General features: G+C 39.7%; 2 protein-coding genes across 2 annotated transcripts; both read left to right on the top strand.

Moving 5' to 3' along the window:
- Nucleotides 1-244: 244 nt before the first annotated feature.
- nol8 (nucleolar protein 8) lies at nt 245-12,618 on the top strand. The gene is made up of 18 exons (XM_035904625.2): nt 245-332; nt 1,012-1,140; nt 1,745-1,807; nt 2,673-2,751; nt 3,006-3,159; nt 3,337-3,623; nt 4,132-4,388; nt 4,963-6,458; nt 6,888-7,091; nt 7,229-7,342; nt 7,460-7,556; nt 7,997-8,129; nt 8,236-8,319; nt 9,566-9,861; nt 9,965-10,106; nt 10,484-10,545; nt 10,796-10,878; nt 12,151-12,618. Exons 2-18 carry the CDS (start codon nt 1,020-1,022, stop codon nt 12,208-12,210), a joined length of 3,732 nt encoding a protein of 1,243 aa, XP_035760518.2. The 5' UTR covers nt 245-332; nt 1,012-1,019; the 3' UTR covers nt 12,211-12,618.
- Nucleotides 12,619-14,100: 1,482 nt separating this feature from the next.
- Nucleotides 14,101-21,222, top strand: gpr37l1a (G protein-coupled receptor 37 like 1a). Its single transcript, XM_006782960.3, has 2 exons — nt 14,101-14,909; nt 18,505-21,222. Exons 1-2 carry the CDS (start codon nt 14,268-14,270, stop codon nt 19,525-19,527), a joined length of 1,665 nt encoding a protein of 554 aa, XP_006783023.2. The 5' UTR covers nt 14,101-14,267; the 3' UTR covers nt 19,528-21,222.
- The last annotated feature ends 6,357 nt before the right edge of the window (nt 21,223-27,579 follow it).

Here is a 27,579-nt window from a genome sequence, read left to right on the forward strand (position 1 = left end):
ATAGCCCACCAGGAATTTGGGTGACTCCTTCACCCCACGTAGAAATAATGGAAATCCGCAGCTGTACCTAGTGCGTATTATTTTTTTCTCCTTTATCAATAAAATGGAATATAACAATTATATGTTAATTAGCTTTCTTAAGTAAACACTTTTATAATTAAAAATGTACCGGCATCCCTTAGCAGCGAGTTCGTTTATTTATTCATTTTTAAACCACCGTTGAGTCTACGGAACATTTGGGTGGTTCCCGAGAAAAATGTTACGGACGGATTTATCTACAGGACCTCAGCTCCGGACAGAAATTGTGGTAACACCAGCTGGATACATGTGAGGTAAACATTTGTAGCTTTTCGGACTTTTTATGTAAAAATGCTCGCGATAACAAAGTAGTTATAAAGTAGTTCGAGTAGTTATAAATCGACTCACTTAGAGATCATATATGTAGTAGACGCTCTATGATTTATGTTATGCTCTATGTCTGGAGTTCCTCCAGGCTGAAATGGATTTACTGGATCCACTCAGTTGCATACAGCTAAAACCTGAGGCTCTGCTCTCAGTCCAGTCCTCTTAAGTTTATTCATTTTGGACGCTGCTTTAAAATGTGTTTCAGCTTTAAAGTTATTATGAAGTCTTTGGTTTGTAATTTCGTTGGGTTGTGCTGTATTATACTGAGAAGCACAATGTGCAGTGCAATGGAGTGGACACAATATTAGTAACAGTAAAACACAATTCAGAACCGTACAGACGAGCAGATCTCATCTGGCCTGATCTTTCATGCGAGCAGTGAGAGTATCTGTAGATTTATGAGAAGCATTTTGCTTTTCGCTTTTTGTTTGAATATGAATTTATTTTTTGTATGACTTTCCTGCATGTTTTACAAATGGTTATGTATGCAGTATTTATAAATGTGTAAAATATGCGAGGTAGTGATAGTGTACTTACTATGCCTGGTAGATCAGCTGAACATCAATTTACAAAGCTTTTTAAAGTGTAGCCACCTTATACTTACAGTCACAGCAATGCGGCGGCTGTACGTCGGTGGGTTAAGCCACACGGTCACTGAGAAGGATCTGAAGGATCGATTTGGAAAGTTTGGAGCCGTTGAGGATGTGGAGCTCCGGACCAGGAAAGACCCAGAGGGTGAGGAATCCAGTATACACTGACACACTTTGACAGCCAGAATGGTGACAGTAACGATGTTTAAATTCTGTTCATCTAATTTTATTCATGTTCTGAGACTTGAAATCACCTTTCACATTCAGCACTGTCACTATCAGGTACTTGTACAATTGTTGTATTGAAAGGCGTCTGATATTAACGAACCCAACAGCATTCATTTATGTTTAACTTTATTTGTTAAAAGTTAAAATCCAAAGAAAACTAAACTCTAAAGCATTTTCTTATTTTACTGTGCATTTCTATTTAAAACAAGAAAACATACTTAAAGTTTGAACTTCTTTACATCTAATTTGCATTGAAAAAATCTTTAGCTGTTGTTCTCACACTCCACAAATTATACAACTTTATTTACAAGTGATGCTTAAATACAAGATGTCAGGTGTGCTCTGAACATTAAAAAGATGTTCAATACAACTGTGAAAGTTTAGTTTACTTTTTTATATTTTTTGGTCAGGGACAATAAAAATTAATCAGAAAAAGCATAATCGAAAATAGATTTATGATCATTATGTTTTGTTCATTATGAATTCTTACATCTTCATAATTCTTATTGTTCCTCCTGCAGGTGTTCCCTATAAAACCTTTGGCTATGTCAACATCAATATTTCAGATGCCGACCTGAAGAAATGTAAGTGACCATAGCTGCCGCTGAAAATCCTCAGATTTAACCCTCTGAGGTCTAAGTCATTATCAGTGACAACCCCAAACTTCTAACTCTAAACATGTGTTTTAGGATTTAAGGGTTGTCATCCCCACTAAGTAAGTGGGGTTAGGTTAATTGGAGACTCTAAATTGTCCACAGGCGTGAATGCGGGAGTGAATGTGAGTACAAATGGTTGTCTGTGTATATGTGTTAGCCCTGCGACACACTGGTGACCTGTCCAGGGTATACCCTGCCTCTCGCCCTAAGACAGCTGGGATAGGCTCCAGCACCCCCCGCAACCCTGAAAATGGTTTTGAAATATGAAAAGGATAAGCGTAAGCGAATGGATGGATGTTATGCTCCAAGGTGCATAACACAAATACAACACAACAAAAGCAATATATACAAAAACCAGAAATAAGAAACTTAGTTACAGTATATTTAAGTCTAAATAAGAATTGAGAGAAGCACAGATGACTATTTTGAGGGGAAAAAGTAAATAATTTCTTATGTGTGTCAGTGAGAATTATTTTTTTGTTTGTTTTATATTTACCAAAACCTTGGAGAAAACAAACATATTCTGTGAGCATAGGGTTGGAGTCGTCACCAGTGATGACTTAGACCTCACAGGGTTAACTAACTTGTGTAACTAATATTCATTCACACTGTTAGTGGGATGCCTCACCCGCCAAACTGAAGGAACCCTTCATCTAAAAATGTAGTTAACACTTTCAGTGAGAATTATGTTTGTGTTGTTTGCACCATTGAGTAAATTTTCTACAGTCTGCTTTTTAAACTAACATAAAAAAAAAAACTGTTGCATTATGAGATTGGTGTGTTTCCTCTGCAGGCCTGACAGTGCTAAACAAGTCTAAATGGAAAGGGGGAACTCTGCAGATTGAAATAGCAAAAGAGAGTTTCCTGCACAGGTACAACCACGTCGATCTCGCCATGTAAATCTAACACTAACAGAAAAGTGAAAATTATTATTGAATTATTAGGGGGGTGATTTTTTTTTTTTAAACTCAGACTTTAATATCAAGGCTCACAACTGTTGATTGTCTGGTTTGAAAATTCTGGATTTTATGTTCACCAATCTTAAAAATTTGATCTCTGTACCTGTAGAAAATTATTCCTATCTATTAGCTTGAGAGCTAAAAGCTCTGTATTAACTGTGTCATAGGCTGGCTCAGGAGCGGCAGGAGGCAGCAGAGCAGCGTCTCCAACAGCCTGCAGCTGAGGACAAGAGACAGAAGCTTCTGGACTCACTGAGTAAAGCTGGTGTGGACTTCACCATGAAGGCTGCGGTTCCGGGGACCGAAATCCCAGGACACAAGGTCTAGTCATACTCTTTCCCTCAAGACATGATTATAACGAATGCACTTGCTCTCTTGTGGGGTCATGTGGTCACAATGTGGAAACCAATTCTTTTAAAAATTGAATCCCCTTAACATAAATTATTACATTTTAGTTTTAAGGGTTTAAGGTTGGTGTTGACTGTCCTCTGGTTTCAGGACTGGGTGGTCAGTAAATTTGGACGGGTCCTCCCCATCTTGCAGCTCAGAAGTCAGAAAGGAATCAAATCTCGAAACCTGAAGTACGACCCATCGAAATACAGCCACAATATTCGCAAACTGGACCGAAACACCATCCCTGATGAGGCCACACCTGTGACCCAGCTCACCTGGGAGGTCCAGGGTGGGGATGACGAAATCAGTAAGAAGAGGCGGGGGGAGTTCCCCCCTTGTGAGCCATGGAGACCCAAGAAGAGTCGGACAGACAATGTTTCTGGCAGAACTAGGTATCCATGTGACCTTTTCAGACTATTCAAGTAAACCAAGTTTGATTTGGTTAATCCACAAGGTCTCAGTTGGTTTCTGTCTTTTCTGAGGGCCTCTGGGATTTTAGATTTTCCTTCCTCGATCCACTTTGCTTCCTGGACATTTTCTGTAATTTCTGGGATGCCCAGGTGTTAGCTTTGGAATTATGAGGGATATCTGCTGGTACAAGTGATTCTGACATATTTATTTCTGGAGTTAAGATAACATTTTTTTTTAATTACTAAAACCTCTAATGGATTTATTGTGTTCTTCAAGCCTCCTGGTTTCTGAACTTGTTAGAAGTCCACACTTGTTCCTGACATTCCATATTTCCGTTTTTGTTTAATTCTCAAAGGTTCCTATCAGATTTCCTGATGTTCCTAGAGCTTTGCAAGCTTTCAATAATCCGTTCTGATTCATGAATTCTGGGTTTTTGGAATACCAGTTTATGAATATTTAGTGTCCCTTCCTTTTGTTGATTTACCTTAGATTTGAACACCCTGTCAACTCTGTCAGTCACACTGAGGCTCATCAGCTCACCAACGGATTTCAAAAGCAAAACGACCACAGACTGGCACAGAAGAAGTGGACACACTTTACTGACAGCGATGCTGACTCAGAAGAGGAAATCTGCAGGCTGGTGGCAGCTCAGCAGACTTTCCATGTTACACCACAGCAGCAGGAGGTAGAGGAGGATAATCTGGAAGTGGTTGGATATGACTTCTTAGCAAAATCTGCATGCAAAGGTAACAGATGTGTTTGAAACAGGCAGTTTGTGCGTTTTAATAATTCAAATTTGTCATTGTTTATGTTTACAATTCTACCTAAGTGATGAGTTTAACTTTATGGCTGTTTATTCATTTTACTTTCAAATGCACATGTAGGTTCACGTGTGCAAAAATGCAATAACAAAGACTTCTCACACAGGATCCTGTTGTACTGAAGTAACCGTGAAAGCCACAGGTTTCATTTTGTATGATTTCATTTATACTTTGACGAGCAGAAAAGATGCCAAATTCTTAAACAGATTACATCAAGTAACCTGATTTTTATTTGTGGATTTTTGTGGCACATTGACTGCTAATTCTATGTAGTGCATGTGTGGATGCAGATTTCTAGGGAAGAGTGTGGTATTAGCTTTATTCAAACCATGATATCAGGGATGTTCTTTCATTGAGTGACGTTGATCAGTACCAAATTATGTCAAAAGTCACTACAGTAAAAATAATAGAATTAAATATAAGTGAATAATTGTCATTTTCTCCATCCCAGAAAAAAATTGATCTTTGGAATAGCAAGTTTTCCTCTTTGTGATTCCAGGTGATCAAGACAAGGATGACTACGACTCTGCTGACACAGATGAACTCTTTGCATCGAGGAAACCTCCTGCTAAATGTCAGGCGAAACATACTTCCCCAACAGCAGAGCACCTCTCAGGAAACAACACAGACAAAAAGAGAAAAACAAAGAAGAAGAGAAAAGCTGGAGAGGAAGAGGACGGATCAACAGATGATGAAGAACACCTTACTTCTAGAAAACCGTCCTGCGTGCAGCAAAAGAGGGATTCTAGTGAACAGAAGCTAAATAAGAAAACTTGTGTCCTCCCTGTCATAAGGCCGTCCTCATCAGAATCAGATAGTGATGAGGGTGATGAAGTAGACTCGGTAGATTCATGTTCAGACTCTGATTATGAAGCCATGTTTTCTAATATCACCCATCTGGAGATCTCCCTGGCCGACCTGCAGAGGCTAGCTGAGGCGGACCAGCAGAACTCAAAGACTGTAGCTCCCAGCTTCCTCGGAGCTGGACCAGAACAAGAAACGCTTTTCCCGTCTTTTCCTGCAGAGCAACCTGCTCCAAAGAAAGGCTCCACGCCTGAAGAGATCCTCGCCATGATAATGGAGGACGACAGCAGCGAAGATGAACAGAAGAAGAAAAAGAGGAAAAGACAAGCTGTCACGTCAGCACCACTGCCTGCCTTCCAGGGCACAAAAGCATTGAATGAGGTATCAGAAGACGAGGAGGAGGACGATGGAAGAGGAAGAGAGGTTAAAAAACAGAAGATGAACTCTGATTCTACACAACTGGTTCACAAAGAAACAGACAGCAAAACCATCACAAGCGTAAGAGACCAGAATCATGCAGAAACTAAGATTTCAGACAGCAGTGAGCAAGAAGAGGATGACGATGATGAAGAAGAAGATGAGAGTGATGATGATGATGATGATGATGAAGAAGAAGAAGATAGGAGTGGTGATGGTGATGATGATGATGATGAAGAAGAAGATGAGAGTGATGATGGTGATGATGATGATGAAGAAGATGAGAGTGAGGAGGAGGAGGAGGAAAAAGGAAAGATTGTAAAAGACATGGTTCCTCCTGATGTTTTAAAAAAGGTTACAACTAAAGTTTGTGTAAACACAGAAAAGGCTGAGACTGAGTCTTCATCTAGCAGTGAAGAAGAAGAAGAGGAGGAGGAAGTGAAGCAGGGGAGGGTGAACTCCAGTCAGATTGTTGTAAATGTTAAATCTGCAGGCAAGGCTTCACCTTCATCCTGCAGCTCATCTGGAAAAGATAAGAATGAGCAGCAGGTCATTTCTGCTAAAGGGGGTGTGAAAGCAGCTTTGAACAGGAAAACCTCCACCAGTGAGGAAGAGGAGGAGGAAGAGCCGGCACTCCCCCGGATGGCATTAGGAGTTGAGGAGGAAGAGGAGCGGCAGAGACAGGCCAACATGAGGAGGCTGGCTGCTGTACAGCAACGACAGAAAGAAGCCGAAGAACATAAAAAACTCATCCAGGGAGCACTAGCCAACCTGGTGAGAGCGCAGCGTGTTTATAAGATATAAGATTAGTTTGGAATTATTTTAACCTAGTTAATAAAATCAAAGCAGTACTTGAAGTTTGGAAGGGTTTTTGATTGATATTGATTTGGAAAAAAAACAAACAAACTAATCTGTAGGACAGAACACAGAATTATAATTTTTCATTGCCAAATTTAATGTAAAATTTCATGGTTTGATTGTTGTTGTTGTTTTTTAAATATAATTTTTTTTCTGATATTAAGAACCTAAAAACATGTCAAGTATATCTACATATTCCTCACTACCTTTAAAGGCAGGCAGAAAAGCTTCAATAAAACTTTAGTCCTCTTTGTGTGCTGAAGGCTTCAGATTTTCTTATGACACAATTCGTATTATTCATTAATAATAATTACTGATAATGATAAAACGCTGTATCTTCATTAGGATGCTCCCGTGGCAGGAGCAGGGAAACACATCGTATTTGGCTCTGACGATGAAGAAGATGATGGTAATGACGATGGAGATCAGCAGAGGATGGACTCAGAGGTCTTAGCATCAAGGAAGACACTCTTCCAGGACAGCCAATCAGAGGATGAGGCCACTGGTGATGAAGCCACAGCAAATAAAAGTGTCAAAGTAAAAGCGGAGGTGAGCTAAGGTCTCTGAACTGGAATATAAGAATTTAAAGCTGCATTCATCCACCTTTATTTCACCGAAGATGGTCATTGATGTGATAATGTGGCTCTAAACGGGCTGTTTTTTAACTTTGCATTTGTGTGTTTCAGATGCGTCTGAAGTCATCGGGCCCTCAGCTGTTTGGCGGCAGTGACGATGAAGATGAGGAGGATGGCAGCAGGTTTGACATCAAGCCTCAGTTTGAGGGTCAAGCAGGACAGAAGGTGAGAAAAGAAGTTCCACACTGTTGCACAGAGGTGGTCATAATGTTTTAGCTCAACCGTGGACTTGTGCAAACTCGAAACTTCGCGCTAAATATTGGTTTGTTGTTTTTTGCTCAGCTGATGGCGCTGCAGTCTCGCTTCGGGACAGATGAGCGTTTCCGGATGGACTCTCGCTTTCTGGAGGAGGATGAAGAGGTTAAAGAGGAGGACTCAGGTGAGACTGTGGATGCAGGTACAGTAGCTGGTAAATGCAGGAAAGCAGATCAAGATGGAGAAACCCTGTGGTTTTTTTATGTGCTCCGGACCAGGTTATTTACACCATAACAGACCAGCATGCATACAACTACCATTAATTTCTTCCTATGAGATATTATGGACCTTGGTGTGCTTTTATTTTCTGAAGCTACATAAATCCTTTTGAAATATGGAAAATATCATCAGTCTATTAAAGCATCACCAGCTGGCCTGAAATTACACAGATGTTATAGATAAAATATTTTTTTATTAACAAAACAGTCAAGCTAATTTTCTGTTTGAAAACAGAAAGTTTTTACCAGTTTAGTTGTGCTGTAACACAACCTCTTTATGTTGTACATCATGCACACTTCTTTATCTTCGATTCTAAGAATCATTTGTTACGTGTTTGTGATTCAGAGACAAAGAAAACCCTGGTGGAAGATGATGAGGATTTGGAGGAAGAGAAGAAGAAGACCCTGTCTATTCTGCAGAGTGTTCTTGGCCAACAACACTGCAGCAGCAAGACTGCTGGCAAAGCCAAGAAGTTCAAGTGAGCTTCACACAGTCTGAATCACAGCTGCTTCTGAACTGGAACAAGTCATATTCACTATGGAGAAAATAAAGAAACTTAAAGCTGTGTGACTGTGTGTTTGCAGAGATGTGTCAGCGCTTCATTACGACCCCAGCAAGGAAGAACATGCTGCATTTGAGACCAAGAAAGAGGAAGTCAAGAAGGAGAGGTACAAGCTCAGAAACATGAATTTCCACCTATTTTTCTTAAGTTCTCTAAATAAACTATATTAACACTACGTTAAGCTGATCTAGATTAATGGATAGTTCTAGGATTTTGTAGTTTGTTGTTTTAAAGAAATCCAGTAGAAACTTCTGCACCAGCGGTCCCCAGGCCACGGACCGGTACCGGGCTGCGAGAGTTGATGCTCGGGTGTGAAATTTATGATTTTCAGGGTTTCTATCGGTTTTTATCGTTACTTTTTTTTATCGTTTTTATCATCAACTCCGTTTCCCTGGGTCTTTTCCTGTGTGTTATGAATAAATCTTCTTTTTTCTGGGTACCGGTACTGGTTTTATTTTGTTGTGTTTATCCGCTGTCGGATATAAACCGGTCTGTGGCGCAAAAAAGGTTGGGGACCGCTGTTCTACACTCTTTCTATGGTATTTGTTTCCACTAAACACTTCAAAACTAGATCAGAAAAAGTAGTAAGGGATGGAAATTTCTTCTTTTTTTTCTTTTTTTTTAAAAAGAAGCGGGAAGATGTTTCTAACAAACACTGTTCAGTCAAACAAGTAGTACATTTGTTTGGATATTATTTTCAGCAGTGGATTTAATACAAGCCCTGCGACAGACTGGCGACCTGTCCAGGGTTTACCCCGCCTCTCGCCCTAAGACAGCTGGGATAGGCTCCAGCGCCCCTGCCAAAGGATAAGCAGAAGCAGATAATCATTATTATTGTAGGTGGCAGACTTTGACAAGAAACTAACTAAGTAAAAATAATATATAACAGTTATTTTACTACCTGTAAGTCAGCTCAGCACAGACCCAGACAGACTACATTTAGGGAATATCAGGGTTTTATTTTTCTGGGCTCACACACTGTAAACAACACAATGGCTGTGTGCTTCTTAAAAAGACCTCAGGCATGCTCAAGTGTCACTCAGCCTTCCCTCACTCCTCTGCCTGAATCACTCTGCCCATCCTCTCCACCTGCAGCTGAGCAGAAACATCACCCTACTGCAACACAATCATAACTATGGTTCTGTGTGTCATCATTGTACTGGTTTTACTGTTAAACCTGAATTCTAACAATGTTTGTAATGGGCTTCTTTTTTTTTTTGCGGTACTCAATATTTATGTCAATAAATGGTTTAATATGCTTTTTGCAAAGTTACAATAATAAAATAAATTTTTTTAGCATTCATATGTGCAGGAAACCAGAAAATTCAACCTGTGATCTGTTATCTTCACAGCAAAGCTGCCAGGAAGAAGAAACGTGAGGAAGCTCAAAAGCTTCCTGAGGTTTCTAAAGAGATTTATTACGACGTGTCAGGCGACCTGAAGACCGTGTTCGGTCAGAGCAAGGATGAGACAGATCAACAAGAAGAGAAGATGAACTGGGACCAGAAGGAAGAAGAAGAAGAGCGTAAAGAGAAGGAGAAAGAGTCAGCCCCGCTGCTCTCTGTTCCCAGTGCGGAAAAAGAGGATTTGTGTGGATTTAAATTTTCCTTCTTTGGAGATGACACAGAGACAGGAAGTAAAGAGACAGGTAGGTAGAGCCTGAACTGATCTTAATCTTCCAAATACATGAATACTGTTGTTGTTGTTGTTGTTGTTTTGTTTTTTTAATCTTTCCATTTTTCTCTAAACAGCCGACTACAAGGTAGCGCCCATACAAGCTCCAAAGGTGTCATGGCATCAAGACCCACGTTTCCATGACAGCAGCTCAGAGGAGGAAGAGGATGAGCAGGAGGAAGATGAGGAGCAAGGCAACACCACAGCTAAAACTACAGAGTAGGAAAAACAAACATTAATCCTGTGAACTACTTCATGTGTCGACACTTTCATGTGACCAAGGTTTTTCACAAGGACTGAAACTGAGCACTATTTTAATAAACTCAGTTTGTTTTTGCCTAAAATTGTAGAAGTCCAGAAATGTGAGAATCTGTGTTTGATTAGGAACTATTTATGAGAAAGATGAGAGCATTGTTGCCAGTTATTTTTGGTTCATTAACACAGCTGCTTTCACACACCTGACCAATCAAAGCATGAAGTGGATATGACTGTGAGATTGTTATGAAAGGAGACAGGAGACTGAAGGTGTGTTGAATCGATACAAAGAAAAGACAGTATGATCTGAGCTTTTGTGTATTTTTGTTGCGTTTTTACAGAGTGGTGATGCCGTCACACACTGAGTTCTTCTTCTTTTGCCCTGATGATGACAGACTGACAGGTAGGATGGAGATTCCAAAGGAAATAAAAGAAAATGATCTTATTAGCTGTCTGTGAGAGTCAACATTGTGTGGGTACATTTTTTTGCAAACTCAGAGGTGACAGAACTTATTAAATTGGTATCCAGCAGCTGGTTAGATCTGCAGATATAGTTTCATGTCAGTGGAGATTTCCAAATCTTTGTTGTTGCTTTTTTTTTTTTAATTGATAAAGGTTCTGATGTGTGATCTGAACACTGTTTTCTCCTTTAGAGGGTCCCAAGTTGTTCTGGCGTGTGTCTGAGTTGGAGGAGCAGAGGGAGCAGTGGGAGGAGAGGAGGAGCGCACTCAGACAGGTACAGAGTTGAACACTGCTAAAACCGGTCAAGAAGTTAAACCTTGTTAGATGCTAAATCTTCGGTTTTAAGATTTTTTTTTTTTTTATGAGAAACATAGCTCCACAATTTGTTTTCACAGTGAGTATATACATTGCATATCATAACTTTATTACACTGCCAGACTGTTTTTGTAACACTAGGTTTTTTAGTTTTTCTGAAAAAATCCAGTAAAATCTCTCATCTAGACCAAAAAAGGCACATATCTACACTCCCCTTAAAACCACTGCTGCTAATACTGGTAATTGAGTACCTTAAGGTGCCAATCAGTGAGGCAGTGTTAGAGAGTTGTGGCTTATACACCTCTTACCCACCTTCTGGAGTTATTTGGTTCACTAACTGCAATCTAAGTATAAATCATTTGGTACACATTGCAACTTCTTTGTGTTTTGGCTCAGACAATAAAAGTAAACAAGACACAGGTTGTGGTGCTAAGGTCACCCTTCTTCCCTGTACAGACATGTGATGCCATGGAGCTTAGAGGCCTTACAGCCTGTTCACCGGGAACATCTTGTGCAAACAAGCCTTCATACCTGGCTGTATTACTTCCTGAGGCCTCGGTGTCAGCAGACCTGATCTCTCTAAATAAAACTTAAGCTTCCCGTCTGTCCATTCATCCATTTTCTTTAGTGCTTATCCAGCTCAGGCATGCAGGGGTGCTGGAGAGTGTCCCAGCTGTCATAGCTTGAGAGAATGAATGCTGGACAGGTTACCAGGCACTGACAGGTGGTCTACTTTATGATCTTGAAACCCAATCACCCAGCTACAGCGGCAGTGAGAAACGTCTGCAGTGGCAAGGCATCAGCCCAGAAACCCACAAGAACAGCGAACCCAGCTGTCGTCCTAACTGCATGATCTCACAAAGTTCTAGCCCGTGATGGATGAAAGTAGTCAAGAAGACAGAATTGGAGCAGAAAGATGTGTTTTAAAGTTTTGAAGAGACAGATTGTGTAGAAATATTTCTCTATGACGAATAACTTAGATAAAAATATCAGAGCTTTAAAAAAATACTGTTTATGAGTTCAACATTTTCTTTGAATTTGTTCGTGGGAGCATTTATGAGCACTGTCAGACAGTTGCATTACCAACCACAACTCTTTGTCTTCATGCAAGTCAAATCTGTAGGTGCATAAAAATGTCTTTGCCAAGTCTGATAATTATGTAGGAGTGAAGACGTAAACTGGCTCAAGTTATTCAGTAAACCTATTTCGGCTTTCCCGTCTGTGTTCACAGGAGTACCGCAAGAAGCACAAGGATGCTCGGAGGAAGCTGACGTCCTCCCTGAAGAGCTGAGGATTGTGGGCAATGAAGTCTTTGTGTTTCAGCACTCACTGCCCTGAATTCATGCCTGACAGAATTCATGCCTGACCGATCATTTCTCCTTTCTTGGTGCCAATTTTTTGGCTCGGACTGATTGTAGCAGGATGGAGAGCAGATGGCTGCCAAAGACAGTGAACTCATCTGAATGTTTAAGATCGTCCATAGTTTCAGATTAAATGTTTATTTTAGTGGATATTAATATTTTTGATGAGATATTTTGTAGTAAGTTTGTTTTTTGTAAACAGTAGGTGTTACCTGCTGTGAAAAACATGAGTTCATACAAGCAGCAGCTCCCACTTATGGAGGACCAAACCTGCTATAAAAGTGGACAAATAAATAAATAAATATGCTTCTTCAAATTAAAATAAGAATAAATGAAAATGAAAGGTATAACTTAACTAAACATTTTCTTTTCCATTGTTTCTGGTTTCAGGAATATTATCTTATAGTTATCGTTTTTGGGTTGTTTTTTTTTTAAATCTCACCATTTTTACCCCTCCACCTGTAAATGGCTGATAGGATATTGTTGTCACCCTGCTGGGCGGGCAGCATGAACACTCAAGTTTGTCAGTGCGATAACCCATTAACAAGGCGATGTAGGAGCTTCAAATTGATACCATAGTGCAGCTACTAAAACTCTCCCCTGAGTTTGAATCTTGTTGACCTCAAGCTAAAGGTCAAGGTCAGAGGTCAAGCTACCTGAAAATCTTGTAAATTCCATAACTCAAGAAGGAAGACACCTAGGATTTTCAAATTGATATCGTAGGTGTATCTACTAAACTCTAAAGTTCAAATTCCAGTGACCTCGGCCTCAAGGTCAGAGGTTAAGTCCTCTGAAAATCTTTTAAATGTGCTAACTTCAGGATGTAGGATTTTGAAATTGATGCCACATGTGTGTCTACTAGGAGGCTGAGGGGTAGCACTGGCAGTCGTTTTCTCTGTTATTATTCTATTTGTTTTTGTTTTGTTTGTTTTTGTGTAGGGTTTGGTCTTCCGCACTTCTGAGATGAGCCACTTTGAATGAGAATATTGAAGCTCCTGTCGCCACTTTGGACCTGTTACCTCATGAAAGTCACTATGAGGAGAGGTTTCAGTCTCCCTTTGTGTTTTGTGAAATAATTTGAAGTTTATGGGAAAAAGTTTATTAGATACACGTAACTCAAACCAGTCCAGTCTAACGAAGAGTCAGTTTAGGATAAGATGAGCTTTTTTCTCACTGTGAGCACAAACATAAAATATAATTGGAAAAAGAGCATATCTGTTGTATATAGACCAATGTTGCTGTAGTTAACTAAAAGCTAAGCTTATAACTTATTTGGTTAACTTTGACTTTCAGGTCAGAATTAAAATGTTCCAATATTTTATTTTTATTAATTTCAATTAAATTTTATTCATACAGTGCCAAATCACAACAACAGTTGCCTCAAGGCACTTTGTATTGTAAGGTAAACCCTACAATAATACAGCAAAGAAAACCGCAAAAATCATAGGACGCCCTATGAGCCAGCGCGTTGGCAGCAGTGTGAAGGAAAAACCTCCAGCAGAACCAGGCTCAGGGATGGGTGGTTATCTGCTGCAATTGCTTGGGGTGAAAGAAGTTCACATAAAATAGTTTTTTTAGAAAAGGTAAATATTGTCTAGCATTCTTGGATTTCTTGGAGTTTAATATAATTCACTGCATGTGTCATCTTTATCCAACTGTCTGGTGTTTGGACCTTAACTTAGTTTGTTCCAGTCAGTATGGAGCTCTTAAAGAGCGATCTGTGGTCACAAGACTTTTTTATGACCCCTTTTTTTTATTATTTTGAAATTTGTCACCGGAAACTCCGTGTTTTCTTCACGGTGTCTTGATGTTAGCCAATAACAAGTGCTGGAAACTGAGCAGCAGACTCCAAACTTATCCGTCAGGACTGGAGAGAAGCTGAGCTGCGTCACAAACAACATTTTTTTTATTTCAGGAGTGAAGTTTTTCTGCAGCACATGTCTGTGACACACACGGATAACACGGAGCAGTTGCATTTATTTAAAAAATGAGCCCGGTTTGGTGTGTTTTGCTCCTCTTTCTGCACTGCGCGGAGCTCCGGTACGCAGCTCCGCTAGAGGCGCAGCAGGCGGAGGATGCTGGCGCACCACCTGCGCGCAGCCAGGCGTCTCTCTCTCCGGAGAGGAGCTCTCTGAACGGGTTTCAAAGTTCAGGACTGCCCGGTGTAAAGCGAGTGGCCCGAGGAGCCAAAGATGGGGGCTTCAGGAAAAAAGAACCGGTTCCCGCCAACAGTTTAGGGAACCCGCGCCGGTACGACGACCCGAGCGCCTACTTCACCACACCGCGGACGTCCCGCTTCACCTCCGCCCCGGTGGGGAACCACTCGTCCGGCCGCGGTTCAGGGCTCCACAACCCGCTGTTCCCAGTTACCGACGGCTCCTACTGGGCGTACGCAGTCATGCTGCTCGCGCTCGTCCTGTTCGCCGCGGGCATCGTTGGCAACCTCGCGCTCATGTGCATCGTATGGCACAACTTCTACCTGAAGAGCGCGTGGAACAGCATCCTGGCGGGCCTGGCCTTCTGGGATTTCCTCGTGCTGTTCTTCTGCCTGCCTGTGGTCATCTTCCACGAGCTCACCTTGAAAAGGTTGCTAGGAGACCTATCCTGCAGGCTCGTGCCCTACCTGGAGGTAAGGAGGAGGTGAAGGTGCGCGTGAAGGAAGTGTTTTAGTATTTAGCCTACAAGCAGCACCTTTTAGTGTCGCGTGAACACCTGTAACTTTCACACACCCGAGATTTACCATGTTGTACCAACTTTTTCCTGTGTTTCCAAAAATTCCCTTAATCAATGCCGAGATAAATTGTTTAATAAATACTTACATGTTTATTATAGATGCACTTAAAGTGTTGCCAGGTGAAGAATCTGCGTAATACTCTTTGTTCAGCTGTTTTACTGAAATGTTTAAATATATTGTCACTTAATTTGTCTTTAAGTCATTTCAGTTTTTTTATGCAATACATTTAAACACAATCGACCTCGATCAAAGTAATTAAGACATCAATAAACTGTGATAATAAATTAAATAAAAGCTGAAGTGTCAAAAAACAACAAGAAAAGCGATTATAAATTAAACACAACAATGAAAACTGCCTGAAGATACTAAATTATTCAACAATTAAATTCATGATTAAAGAGTGATCAATGATTAAAACTGAATGCGATGTTGACTTTTCTTCTTTTTTTTTTAAATATCTATGATCTCCTGACTCAATTCTAAATACATTTATGAAACATCAAGTTCTAGGATAGTGATATAAAAAGTTCAGTGATATAAAAACACTTTTATACTCATTTAGTTGATTGGAGGTCATTTTCTGCAGGTAATCTTTAATTGGTTTATTTTAGCATCATCCTCACTGCAGCCATTCAGAATTGAACATTTCTGCACAGATAGCGAGGCAGCGAGGCAAACTTTCACACAAGCATGGAAGTTTTTACAGCTCGTGTTTGACTCATTTTAAGTGATTTCCAGTTTAATAAAGAGACCTCCAGGTCTGATGAATGGCCCGTTTGTGTCTTTGTTCCTCCTCAGTTTCAGCAGCCTTTACTTTGAACAAACGTCCGTTATGGTCTGTTTGGCCTCTTCACCCGTCTGTTATGAACCATCAGGGGAGGTTAGTGTGGGGCCCCAGCATGAAGAGGCTCTTCTTCCTCAAGCACGAAACAGTGAAATACAGAGACGTAGTTTTCAAGAATGGTGGTGTTTATGTGCAGGTGCAGCTCCAAAATGTCTCAGTAATGAAAGAGAAACTGTTGCTAATCCTGATGAATCACTGAATGAACAAAGAAAGAAAAGAAATAGAGATATCAGGCCGTCTCTGAAAGAGAGCTCCATTTCTTTAAATGCAGAATACCAGCTCAGGATGGGCCAGCAGCAGCTCAGTTTGGAATTAAAAAAAGCTTTTGTACATATTTTTAAATCTTTATTTTGAGGCCCAGTGTACACCTGAGTTTAACTGGCATACAGGAAAAAAAGGCTTCCGGCTTATATGGAGGATAAAAGTACAAATAAAGATATTGCTTTAAAAATGTAGTGATTAATCAGACGAAGCAAAAACAGATTAGACACTTGGGATATAAAATGGTATTTAAAGAATGCTCTTGAATACGTCCTCTTTAAGTGTTTAGTCTAAATACAATTTGAGATGCTGACATTTAACTCAGTGGATCTTCTCTGCATCACACAACAGTGATGTTTCTTTGATTCGCTGCCTTGGACAAAAGAAATTTAAAGAACGTATCATAGAAGACCACCGGGTTTTAAGGACCTACTGAAAAATCGTTTTCATGATTAAATAGTCTTGTCATTATGTAAAATATCAGAAATGAATGAAAAGCAACACGGTAAAGACCAAATGATTTAAAGGTATTGGAAGAGGCCTCATTTAGAGGTCAGTTAAAAGCTGAAGCAAGAGCTTAATTTAGATTTACTCTCACTGAGCGATGAATGCTTCAGCACAGAGATAAAGTCCTGCAGCCTGTGGAGTCTTTGTTTTTGGCTCTAAACCAGCTCTGTCCGCCTACACAGCTTCAGATCACTGAAGTGGAGTTTCACTAATTTGTAATAACAGCTTGTGCGAAGCAGTCTTTAACAAGGTCAGGCTGCCGGCCTCCTCTATTCTTTGCAGCTTTACCTATTTTTATGCTAATGAGTGAATTAATTTCTGGTTAATGAATTACTGTTGTTTTGTTTTTCTAAATGCTCTTTTACTGAACAGTACTGAAGCAGGTCAGGCTGCCAGCTGCCCTGTGTTCCCTTAGTTAAACTATTTTCATGCTAATTAAAGCTCTGTGCTAATTATCTCGAGTTGTGTCTTAACAGTCTGAGGTCGTTAAGCACTGACAGAGGGAGGACAAGTCTCTGTAATGATAGTAAGTGTTTCTGGCCAAAACCACCAACTTTAATGGGCACGAGGCACCAATTACTGTCCGCAGTACGAAGGCTAAGAGCTTTTACAACACAATGACCTTTTTCCCCCTCTGTGTGTCCTTTCATTTCTGCTTCTGTGTTCTGAATGTTAATGGAAAGTTGTCTTTGTAACTTTTTTCTTAATGCTTGTAAGATTTGTAATTTAGTCTGTAGCCGGCATAGAGAGCAGAGGAAATCCTCAAACATGCTTTCTTCAAAGCACTGGTTGAATTATATTAATTCTTATTAGCATCATCTTACTGTTTATGCCAGTTTGAAGTAAAATGGTTAAACAAAAGAACCTTTAAAATTGTTAATAGTAACAATATTTTGTTAACTATTAATAGATTAGGTATTAATATTGTATTGAACATTTATTAAACATAAAATCAATATTTGGGTAACGTAATGGACCGTTCCATCAGGACAGGACAGATTTTTTTCTCTCATTAACTGTGTGGTGACTGACTGGGACCTGTTCTGCAGCTTCAGAAGTTTGAGTCATGAGCGTAAAAGACCAAAACATAAATAACTAAAAATAATTAAGAAACACTTGTTCTGTCATGGCTCTGAGCATAGACCCAAGGTTTTGTATTTTTGGACTGAATCGGTTTGTTTTGGGGGTTTTTGGAGCTAATATTTATGGTATTGAAGGCGTCTTTAATCTTCTGTTATTTTTTACGTTATCTGGTCTCTGTTGGTGTTTAGTTCTGCTTATATTCAGATCTCTCAGTCTTTTTAAGTCTTCAATTCCATTCCTGAGTCCTTGTAATGTAGATAACCTTTCATGTGCTGTAACTTCTTTTGACCAACCACCTATCCCACATTGTGAGATGACCTTTTTTTTTTAACAGAGCTCAAATGTGTTTCATGTGGCTTACTCCTATATTTTAAGTTATGCAAGCTCAAATATTTCAATTCAGCTCCTGTACTTCCAGGGCTTGTACCTCAGAGAGTATTTATTGTATGAATGTAAAAAAAAATAAATTCATGACTTCATTAAAATATTGAAGCACTTGTAGAAAAATAATCATCAGATTCTGAAAGGGTCAGGTGGGAGGCAGTGATTGATTTTTCAAGTTGGGCCCAGTGGGGGAATCAGCTACCATGGCTCTTTTTGAGGATAAAAATCACACCTGGAAACACGTCTACATTATATTTGCTTTTTAAACCAAGATCCTCATGTTGATGTTGTGGTTTGAATTAGTACATGACTGCAATGCAACTGTGAATGGACGTCTGTCAGCAACTGCATTGATTCTTAGTGATGGCTTATTAATATTGTTTTTTCTGATCAATTTCCTCACTCTGTCAGGTGACCTCTTTGGGCGTGGCCACATTTAGCCTCTGTGCACTCAGTATTGATCGTTTCCATGCAGCCACAGGCCCTGGGCCTCATCAGACTCCAAAGGTGGAGTCCTGCCAGTCCATCCTGTCCAAGCTGTCCGTCATCTGGGTGGGCTCCATGGTCTTAGCTGCCCCGGAGCTCCTGCTGTGGCAGCTCCTTCAGGAAACTGTCAGCCTGCCGACGCTTCCCAACGACCTACAGCAAAGCCAGCACGCAGGCTCACTGATGGCGGCCTTTAGAGGCCGGACTGAAAGGTTCAAGGTGGATATGTGTGTCCGTGAGCCGTCTGTGGAGCTCCCAGAGAGCATCTACTCTCTGGTGCTGACCTATCACGAAGCTCGAATGTGGTGGTTCTTTGGATGCTACCTTTGTTTGCCACTGCTCTTCACTCTGGCCTGCGATTTGGTGACAAAGCAGGTGTTAGCACAGCGACTACCACAGAAACCCAGCAGCGAAAAGGTGACTATCAGGTGCTCCTCCTCCTCTTCGTCTTCCTCTTCGACAAAGAAAAAGCAGCATGTGAGGGAGCAGAGGCTACGCTCCACTGTGATGGCACTCACTGTCTTGTACATCACGTGCAACCTGCCAGAGAGTATTTGCAACATCACCCTGGCGTATATCTCTGTCCCAGTGACCGCTGCGCTTCCGGCACTGGTTCTGCCGGCGTTGGGTCTGATTGGACAGTTCCTGCTGTTTGTGCGCTGCTCTGCGACGCCAGTGATGCTGCTGTGCCTGTGTCGCTCGCTGGGCCAGGCCTTCATGGACTGCTGCTGCTGCTGCTGTGAAGAGTGCCTCCCTGATGGCAACTCCTCTTCATCTTCCTCTGCCTCAACTGCTGCAACCTCCACCCTCTCCTCACCCACATCGCCTTCGCCAGTCTCCCTGTTTCCTTCCAGCAAAGAGGAGCCGATGAAGAGCCTGTTGCCGGCAGAACCAGTAGTCCATGAGAGAGTGAAAGACTCATCAGCAGCTATTGGGACACCCTGCTGAGGCTCAGAACATCACTTTAAAGGGTTATTTGGGGTTTAATACAACTTGGTTCTTAATTGGTAGTTTTGTCCAACATTTCAGTCGGGATAACTATAGTCAAAAGAAGGATTTACACCTGCATTAATTTACACTTGGTGACCTCCATCAACAAAAACAGACATGACAGATATGATATGAAAGTAGGAACCAGAATGTAGGGGGGTTGCAAAGCAGCTTGCACAGGGGCGCAGTACATCTGACATTGCTAAGGCATAAATTAAATTGTATGCTTCACATGAGATAGCCAGTTGGACATGTAGAAGCATATTAGCCAATCATCAGCTGATGTAGGTTTATCACTATGATCAGCTGGTCTGAATGGATCATTACCTGTGTGTAACAATGTTAGGCTTGATTTTACTACGATTCAAAGATCTGGGAGCACAGTTACATCACTAAGGAAGGAAGAGTTATCAGTACGGAAGAGAGGACGAGAAAGTTTGAAAAGATAGCGTTATCGGGAAAGCTGTGTTCCAGTCTGTTTTTGTGATTTTAACCTTCATCTCTTAGGTCTAACAAAGGCGCTGTTGTGATATTCCAACTAGGAGGAATTATTTACACGCAGGTGTATCATTTTACTTTATAAATGCTGCCATTCTTCTTTTTTCCTTCTGCACAACTGAGTCCCATGCAAACCTTTTTCTGCGCTGTTAAGATTTCAAAACGATCACTAAAAATCTGTTCAGGGAAACATTTTTTCCTAATGTAGTTTCTTATATGACTGATGAAGAATCAGATCTAAGCAAAAGTAAGGCAATGTTATGAATAAAATCTAAATCTAGCTAAATTCTACATACCGAATCAGAACAAGTGCCCAGGTGTCTAAATACTTTTGGCAATACAATGCATCTAAAAACTAGGTACCAGTGGTACAACCATCAGTCAAAGTTGTAGCTTGAAGCGGATCTGTGAATTATAGTGTGTGCTGACAAATGTTTACTTTTTTCTATTCCAGATATGTTTGATTAACTTGGAGGTTTGTTCTCAACGTGACTGATCACCTGAGCTTTTTGATGTGAATACAGGTTATATATAAACTGCCATTTCATCAGCGCTCAGCTTTTAGATTCGTGATTACACTGTTATTGCAGGTGGTCAAACTTAGGGACAAAAATACCAAAATAAAATCCAAGTCGTTGTAAATCGTTCTTTACGTTTAGTCTGTATAAACTTGGGTAGAGCCACTGTAGAGCAGAAGTTTGTCAGACTAGCGTTAGGTAATTATTCAGATTATGGAGCATGTTCTAGATGGATTTAATTGATATGCCAGTTATTAAATGATATGTCATTGTTTTATGGTACAATTTACATTTCATAGTTACTGATAATTGTCTAATTCCCATTCAGGATATTTGCATCACATTTTCTAAGTACTGTATCAAAAAGAAAGTCATTTGAGTTTGGGGGATTTTTTGTTTTTGTTTTTTTATAAGGCATTTAAACTGAATATGAAGAAACACCAGCACCAGGACAACTACCAGCAGACTGATGTTTTTCAACAGTTTTTTGGGTTTTTTTGTCTGTTCCTTTTTTAAAATATGTTATTTTACTGTTATTCCTCATACATAGCTGATCTGCACAGGAGACATCAAATATGTGGATACATAAAGTTCAGGTGGTACAGGTTCACAATGGGATCAATCAACATGAAGAAATGTGAAACAAAAGTTTGACTTTTTTTACTTGTTTTATTATTTTGATTGAATAAAATACATTTTGAAAAAAATGTGTTCTTTGTTTCTTTAATATCTGGCATAAACAACAGCAGACAGTAGACAAAACGATCCATTAATGACTTCATTAATGAAGAGAAATTAGTTATTGAGATAAAATGGTTTTGATTTTATTTTTTTTAATAAGCAAAAATAGCAATTTGAAAGCAAGACATTTATGAGGGTGTTTTATATTTTTTTCTAATATTAAATATATTGAAGTTGTATCTGTTTGTTGTTTACATCCTGGTCATTTCAGTTTACAGTGTAGGTTTACTGCATTGTATGAAGGCCTTGCATTAGAGTGTGTTGTAGCTTATACTCAGTAAGTACACACCTCCACCTAAGTTAAAAAATGACAATACCAAAAAAATTAATTAATAAAAATATTTATCTCATACACTAAAAAAGAAAAAAAAAGCCCAAAAATGTAACATTTTGGGCTTTTGAATAGATGATTTGAATACATGTAAATTATCCCTGCAATTTTTTTACACAAGTAAAATGTCAGGTTTAATGGAATCAACTGAAATTTACTTGATTGATATACATTTGGTTTATACCAAGCACATTTTCCTTAATGATTGATTATTTGAATTTACCTTTGATTTTATATATTTAATGTGTATTTTACTCAAAATTTGTGTTTATCGAGGGTGAAGAATCTTTTTTCATTGTATATATTTTTTTATATTTTGCATCAGTGAACTTCACTTTTGCCTAGAAACAATGAACACACAGTGGGTTATATTGCATCAGTTCACGTGTACACACTTTGAGCTAAAGAGCCTGCTGAACTAAAACATTTAACATGTTTGCCACAAAAAAGTCAGAAAGAAAGAAAAAGTTCTCTCGATACTTCCAGAAACATCAGATTTGTTTTATTTTTAGTTTATAGACAATTCTGAATGTGATTAATGTTAAACCTACACGTAGAGACAGAAAAAACAGGCTGGAGGACAGTGAGAGAAAACGTTTCCTGAAAGGTGCATTACATGTAATGAACATCTGAACTCTGGGTGATTGTTGTCTGGATTCATTTTCTTTAGCTGCAGACGGCTCATGAACACTCTGATGTCTACTGGAAAGAATGCCTCTGCGCTGTGATTCCAACACCCACAGACTCAGAACGCTCTTCATGCCTGACTGTGACACTCCTTTTTGTCATTATTCAATTATTGAAGGTCACAGCTTCACAATAAGTGCTGGCCTTTGAGTTCGAGCAGCCATAATGAACACAGTCACTCTATGACCAGTTGCTTAGGAGAACAGACAGGAATTCCTTGCTTTCCCAATTTTTATCCACCCATGTATTTTAAAGAGGCCCAGCCTGTTTTCTCCTTTTTCATATACTGACGTGAAAAAGTTTGTCATGCTTCCTCCAAATATCAGCATTGTGCATACAATGTAGAGCAGCCAGAAAATTTCTTCAGCACAGGTATGTAAACACAAAAAAACATTCAAAATTTATAATTATAAGAAAAACTTGTAATAATTCCTTTCATATTATGCAGAAGGTAGAAGCAGGCGTTCACAACACTGAATCTGATGCACAATTTTTAAATTTCAGTCCATTATTTTTGAAATTGTTCATTTATATCGTGACATATAAGATCATATCTTGTATCCCTCTGCAGAAAACATAATATATGGATGACAATATCTTTGTGGCCTAATAAATTTAAATGATAGATTTTATTCAGCTTGACATTGGACAGAGTCGATATTTTGCACCTCGTTTCCTTCACTGAATTCACGTCGCTGGACTCATTCAATATTCTGGATCTCAGCAATTCTCAAGCTTTAAAATACTCTTACACAAAATAATGGAAAATAGTACTTCTTATTCAGTCTGTTTGAACATAAATCATAAATAATGCTTTTTCCACATATTACATGAATCAATATGGGCATCTTGTGTCCTTAACCTATACGCATCAGGAATTAATAGTAATGATTTTCTGTGCCTTTTCATTAATGTGCAAAGCCAGCAGTTTCCACATGCAGTACCTGCTTATTACATAAAAAACATTACATACTTTTAACAGCATGTTACAGACAATGAATTATACAGTACATGTTGAGCTTTTCAGTGATGATCTCTGGGTAAAAACTCCTTTTGAGGCAGTTTTTCTTCACCTTGTTTGATATTAATCTTGGTTAATATTAATGTTATCTTAGGCACACACCTGTGGCTGTGAGTAAAGACGGTCCGCCCACCTGCTAAACTTTTTATTTGCAAGGCTCAGCCAATTAGGACAAAGCTGGCCTGCAGAGCTACGCCCCCCTTCTATGTCCAATATAAGATATATAAGGATTCCATTAAATTGGAAATCATGCAAAACTCATCAAAAGTCCAAGAATAAAATTCAGGAGACGAGAGTATTAGGCTTTCTTTAACTGCTTGCAGATAACTCACACAACTTCTGTGTCAATTATACATTTCAGAAAAAAGGTTTGGAGTACTCTCTATTAGGTTTCAGTAATACAAACGCTCCAGCAAATGGACAAAATTCCATCTGACACTTAATGAAGAGTAACAGAGCACCAGAGGTTGGGTTTGATTCAGGAAGGGTGTAAAATTCCATCGAATGAAACACCAATGAAGCTACCTGCTTATAGCAAAAGGATCAGTTCAAAGTACCTTCATCTTCTGGATAAACAAGCGGCCCCTGGATTTATCTGCTGTGCTAAAGCTCCCATCTCTTTAAATCCACCTTCTTTTTAATCCAGCTGATTGGCTGCTCTTTGCAAACACACTGAACAAATCAGTCCAAATACCTAAAGTTGAGCCAGGTCTGTATTTGGGCTGAGGCTTGTGTATAGTTTGGCCCAGAAAAGGTGATTGTCCGAGGGTCATGTGGCTCTACTTGGCTGGAAAACTGGGACTAAGAGTTTGGCTAAATGTTTAGGCGTAGAGTTACTTTTCTCTTATTTTACTGACATTTTTGGATTAGATAAAACTAAATGATAACTGCTTTCTGAACTTATTATTGGTCTTATTTTACCCAGTTTTTATCCTTTTTTCCCTTCTGTGAAACCGATTAACACAAGTTAATGATTTCAAGCTGGCATTGACTCTGCATATAATTTTGAGGTTGTTAATGTTCATTCTTGGAGGGAACAATCCCTGTGAAAGTTGTAAACAAAACAAAACAAAATCACAAGGAGGCACTTAAAAACCACAACAGACATGAAACTGAATAGAAAAGTGGAGATCCAAATAACTCAGGTTTTTAATATCATAGAGTCCAAGTGTCTATTTTAGTCCCAAATGGACAAATTTAATCAGATGATGTACCAAGGAGTGAAAAAACGTTGCTGTTGACTTTAGAGGTGTGATTATTTGAAGTGAATTAGGAAGTGTGACGTACATATACAACTTCACTTTGAAGGTTTAAAGCTTTAATTTCACTGAGGACACCAGAGTCCCTTCACAGATGTTTTTACAGCCTTTGAGTTTCACTTTAAGAACCTCTGCTGTATGTTGAGTCTCGGTTCCTTTTAGCTGACATATTTGTCCTCCCACGTTGCCTTGCCTGGGCAAAAAGAAGGAGGAGGGGACGCTTCAATAAGGCCTGCTTTGTTCAGGCATCCCCCTCTCTGGCTCAGAGAGAGAGACACTTGAACAAAGCTGCATATCAATCGCCATCCACTGAGGGAGTTGCTAAGCTACACGACACCCACCGCCTCCCACCAGCTGCCCCAGTCGCTGAGAAGAGAGAAGAAAGAGGGCTGAAATGCAGGGGAGGAAAACTGCTGTGGTCTGCTAAGATAAGCCAAAACTCCTCTCTTCTTGGTTGCCTTGGCAACCAGCTGAGACACAGCAGCATGGTGGCCTCAAGTTAGCAATATGGCCCAAAACCACCACTAAAGGCTCTTTCTAAACTCTGCATGGCCCTGCTGTGTTTACGTGGGCTTGAACGATGTTTACATTACTTGTGTCTAAAATGTTTTATTGCAAGCGAGTGAACGTAAAACAAATCAATAATTCATAATCCACTGATGGATAATATGTTAATGATGTTTGTAGCTTCTGGGTCTGAAAGGTAATGTCCATGCACACACTTGCACATGACACACTCTTGTATTCTTTCTAATGGACAGCAGGGGGGGACTTCTCTGGTTGCACAAAGAAGTTCAGAAGACATTTCTGTGAAAACTGCCTTTGACTGTCATGCTCAGGACTCAGTAAACATTGTCCTGATAATTTCATGGTCTCAATTTCTAGTTTCAAGTCCAATCGTGTCTGTTGTGGTAGCCTAGATTAAGCATGAGTCAGAACCCCGTAAGAAAGCAGTTATCATTATTTTTCAGTCAGAATTGTCCTTTCTGTTTGTTTTGAAAACACAGACGTGGTGTTGCTGAAAGTCTTGCTTTGAAAGCTTTGAAGGTACACAACAGACTTTACTAAACAATGCCACAATGACTATGTCCATCCTTTATATACAGTCTATGATGCTAACCAGTTATATAACTGCACTGTAGTCTTATATCATACACACCTTTAAAAAGTCCCAAGACTTCATGCTGCACATAAATTTCAAGTAAGTTTTCACTTTAGAGTTTTAGAGCGGAATAAAAGTTATGAGCTAATTCTTCAGGTTGTCACAGATCCTTGCTACTCAGAACTAAATAACAGACAACTGACTAATTCTAATTTCCCCTTGTGGGAGTAATAAAGGTATCTTATCTATCTATCCCAAAATCACACACCGGGCCATATTTTAGTCAGATAGCCACTCAAATGTTCAAAATGTTCAAAAAGCACCCACACTGCAAATATGGTCTGACAAGTTCAATTAGGTGGCTTGAACTGATGAAGATCAGGACTAGCAGATAAACTATCAGGTAAAGCTGCATGTGTCAAGTCAGCACACCTATCAGTAAAATGTAAACCTGGGAAAACTTCAGCATGGTATGTTACATTTTTTATTTATCACGACTCAAGGTCCAACAGTAAACCACAGTTTTCATGATGGGGAAATCATACAACAAGCTGTAAACAAATATTTTTATGCCTTTTTTGGGTCATTTTGGAAGTCTGTAGTCCAAACTCCAGTGGCTATTAGAGGAAGTGCAGTTTCAAGCTTCATTTTTCAGCCCCTGGGATTTCTGCTGGGGAGAGCGAATCTAAACTCTGTCTCATTTACATTAGCACAAAATTGGCCATTTTCTATATGAATGAATTAATATATTAAATGGATTAATAAGTAAAATAGATGAAAAAGATCAAAGAGATACCTTCACTGACTTTCCTCACAAATTGCACAGAATTTCAAAATAAAAGCACTCTGTTGCCTGTCTTTATCCCCATTATATTGATGTCCAGTCTTTCCTCTGTGTGCTCTGACAGTTGTGGTTTGACTCTGTCTTGTTCTGTCTCCAGCCACAGTGGGCTCAGGAAATATGCAGCACAGTATCTGTTAGCAGTGTCCATTTCCAGGACAACAGCTCACTGCTAATCAGCAATGCTATCAGAGGCCTGTCCACAAATGAAACCCTCTGTTGGCTAAATGCAAAGCCAGCACAACCCAGAGTGGTTGCTTAGGATCGCAAAGACACTATAAAGGCCTTTCATTCGTTTGCTAGTCATTGTTGAAGATATTACCAATAAAACAACATCATTTAATTATTTATTTTTATAAAGTCTATCAATATTTTTTTAAATATCAAAATTTTTCTGTGACATGTAGACACAATCGCTGGAAATCCTCAGGGGTGATGGCATGTGTATTTTTAAACCTTTTCAGGCTAGTGATTTCTTCTTGTTTGCAGTCTTTGAGCTGATCATATCCAGACTTCCTTAAACACAAGACTGACACTGATTTCAGTTATCTCAGGTGAAGTATTTTAATTCCCAGTTTCAGATGCTAAGAGGAAATTGTCCTATACGAGAAAGAGAAAGTGCTCTTGAGGCAGCAGGAGGGATGGTGGTGAATTCTAGTTTTTCTTGACTACGTCTTGCACCACTGCACCAAAAAAGTTTTTCTCTGTCTCTGCTTGATGCTGGACTCCCACAGAGTCCTCTGAGCTGCAAACTTCCCATCAGAACCAGAAGGTCCGAATGCTTTCTTGTCCTCGGTCACCAGTCCAGTTTGTTCTGTTCAGTGAGAGACGGCAGGCGGTGGAAGCTGACTGGAGGCCCACCAGCAGCCTGGGGGAGGACTGCCAGGGCCACTTCCTCGTTGATCCCTTTTAAATGACATGGGAAACATCAGTAAAGCTCACAAATAAACTCTGGGGGTCCCTTTGAGTCCTGAGTAAACAGAGCTTTCATTAATTTGGCAACACTAAGACA

This window comes from Neolamprologus brichardi, chromosome 5 (genome assembly GCF_056152115.1).
Source record: "Neolamprologus brichardi isolate AB-2024 chromosome 5, ASM5615211v1, whole genome shotgun sequence".
Lineage (NCBI taxonomy): Eukaryota > Metazoa > Chordata > Actinopteri > Cichliformes > Cichlidae > Neolamprologus > Neolamprologus brichardi.

Coding starts and splice junctions, on each gene's coding strand:
- nol8 (XM_035904625.2), top strand. CDS start 1,020: ATGCGGCGGCTGTACGTCGGTGGGTTAAGCCACACGGTCACTGAGAAG. Junction 7,557..7,996: donor GGTTAAAGAGGAGGACTCAG/GTGAGACTGTGG, acceptor TTTGTGATTCAG/AGACAAAGAAAACCCTGGTG. Junction 10,107..10,483: donor ACCACAGCTAAAACTACAGA/GTAGGAAAAACA, acceptor GCGTTTTTACAG/AGTGGTGATGCCGTCACACA.
- gpr37l1a (XM_006782960.3), top strand. CDS start 14,268: ATGAGCCCGGTTTGGTGTGTTTTGCTCCTCTTTCTGCACTGCGCGGAG. Junction 14,910..18,504: donor GGCTCGTGCCCTACCTGGAG/GTAAGGAGGAGG, acceptor TCACTCTGTCAG/GTGACCTCTTTGGGCGTGGC.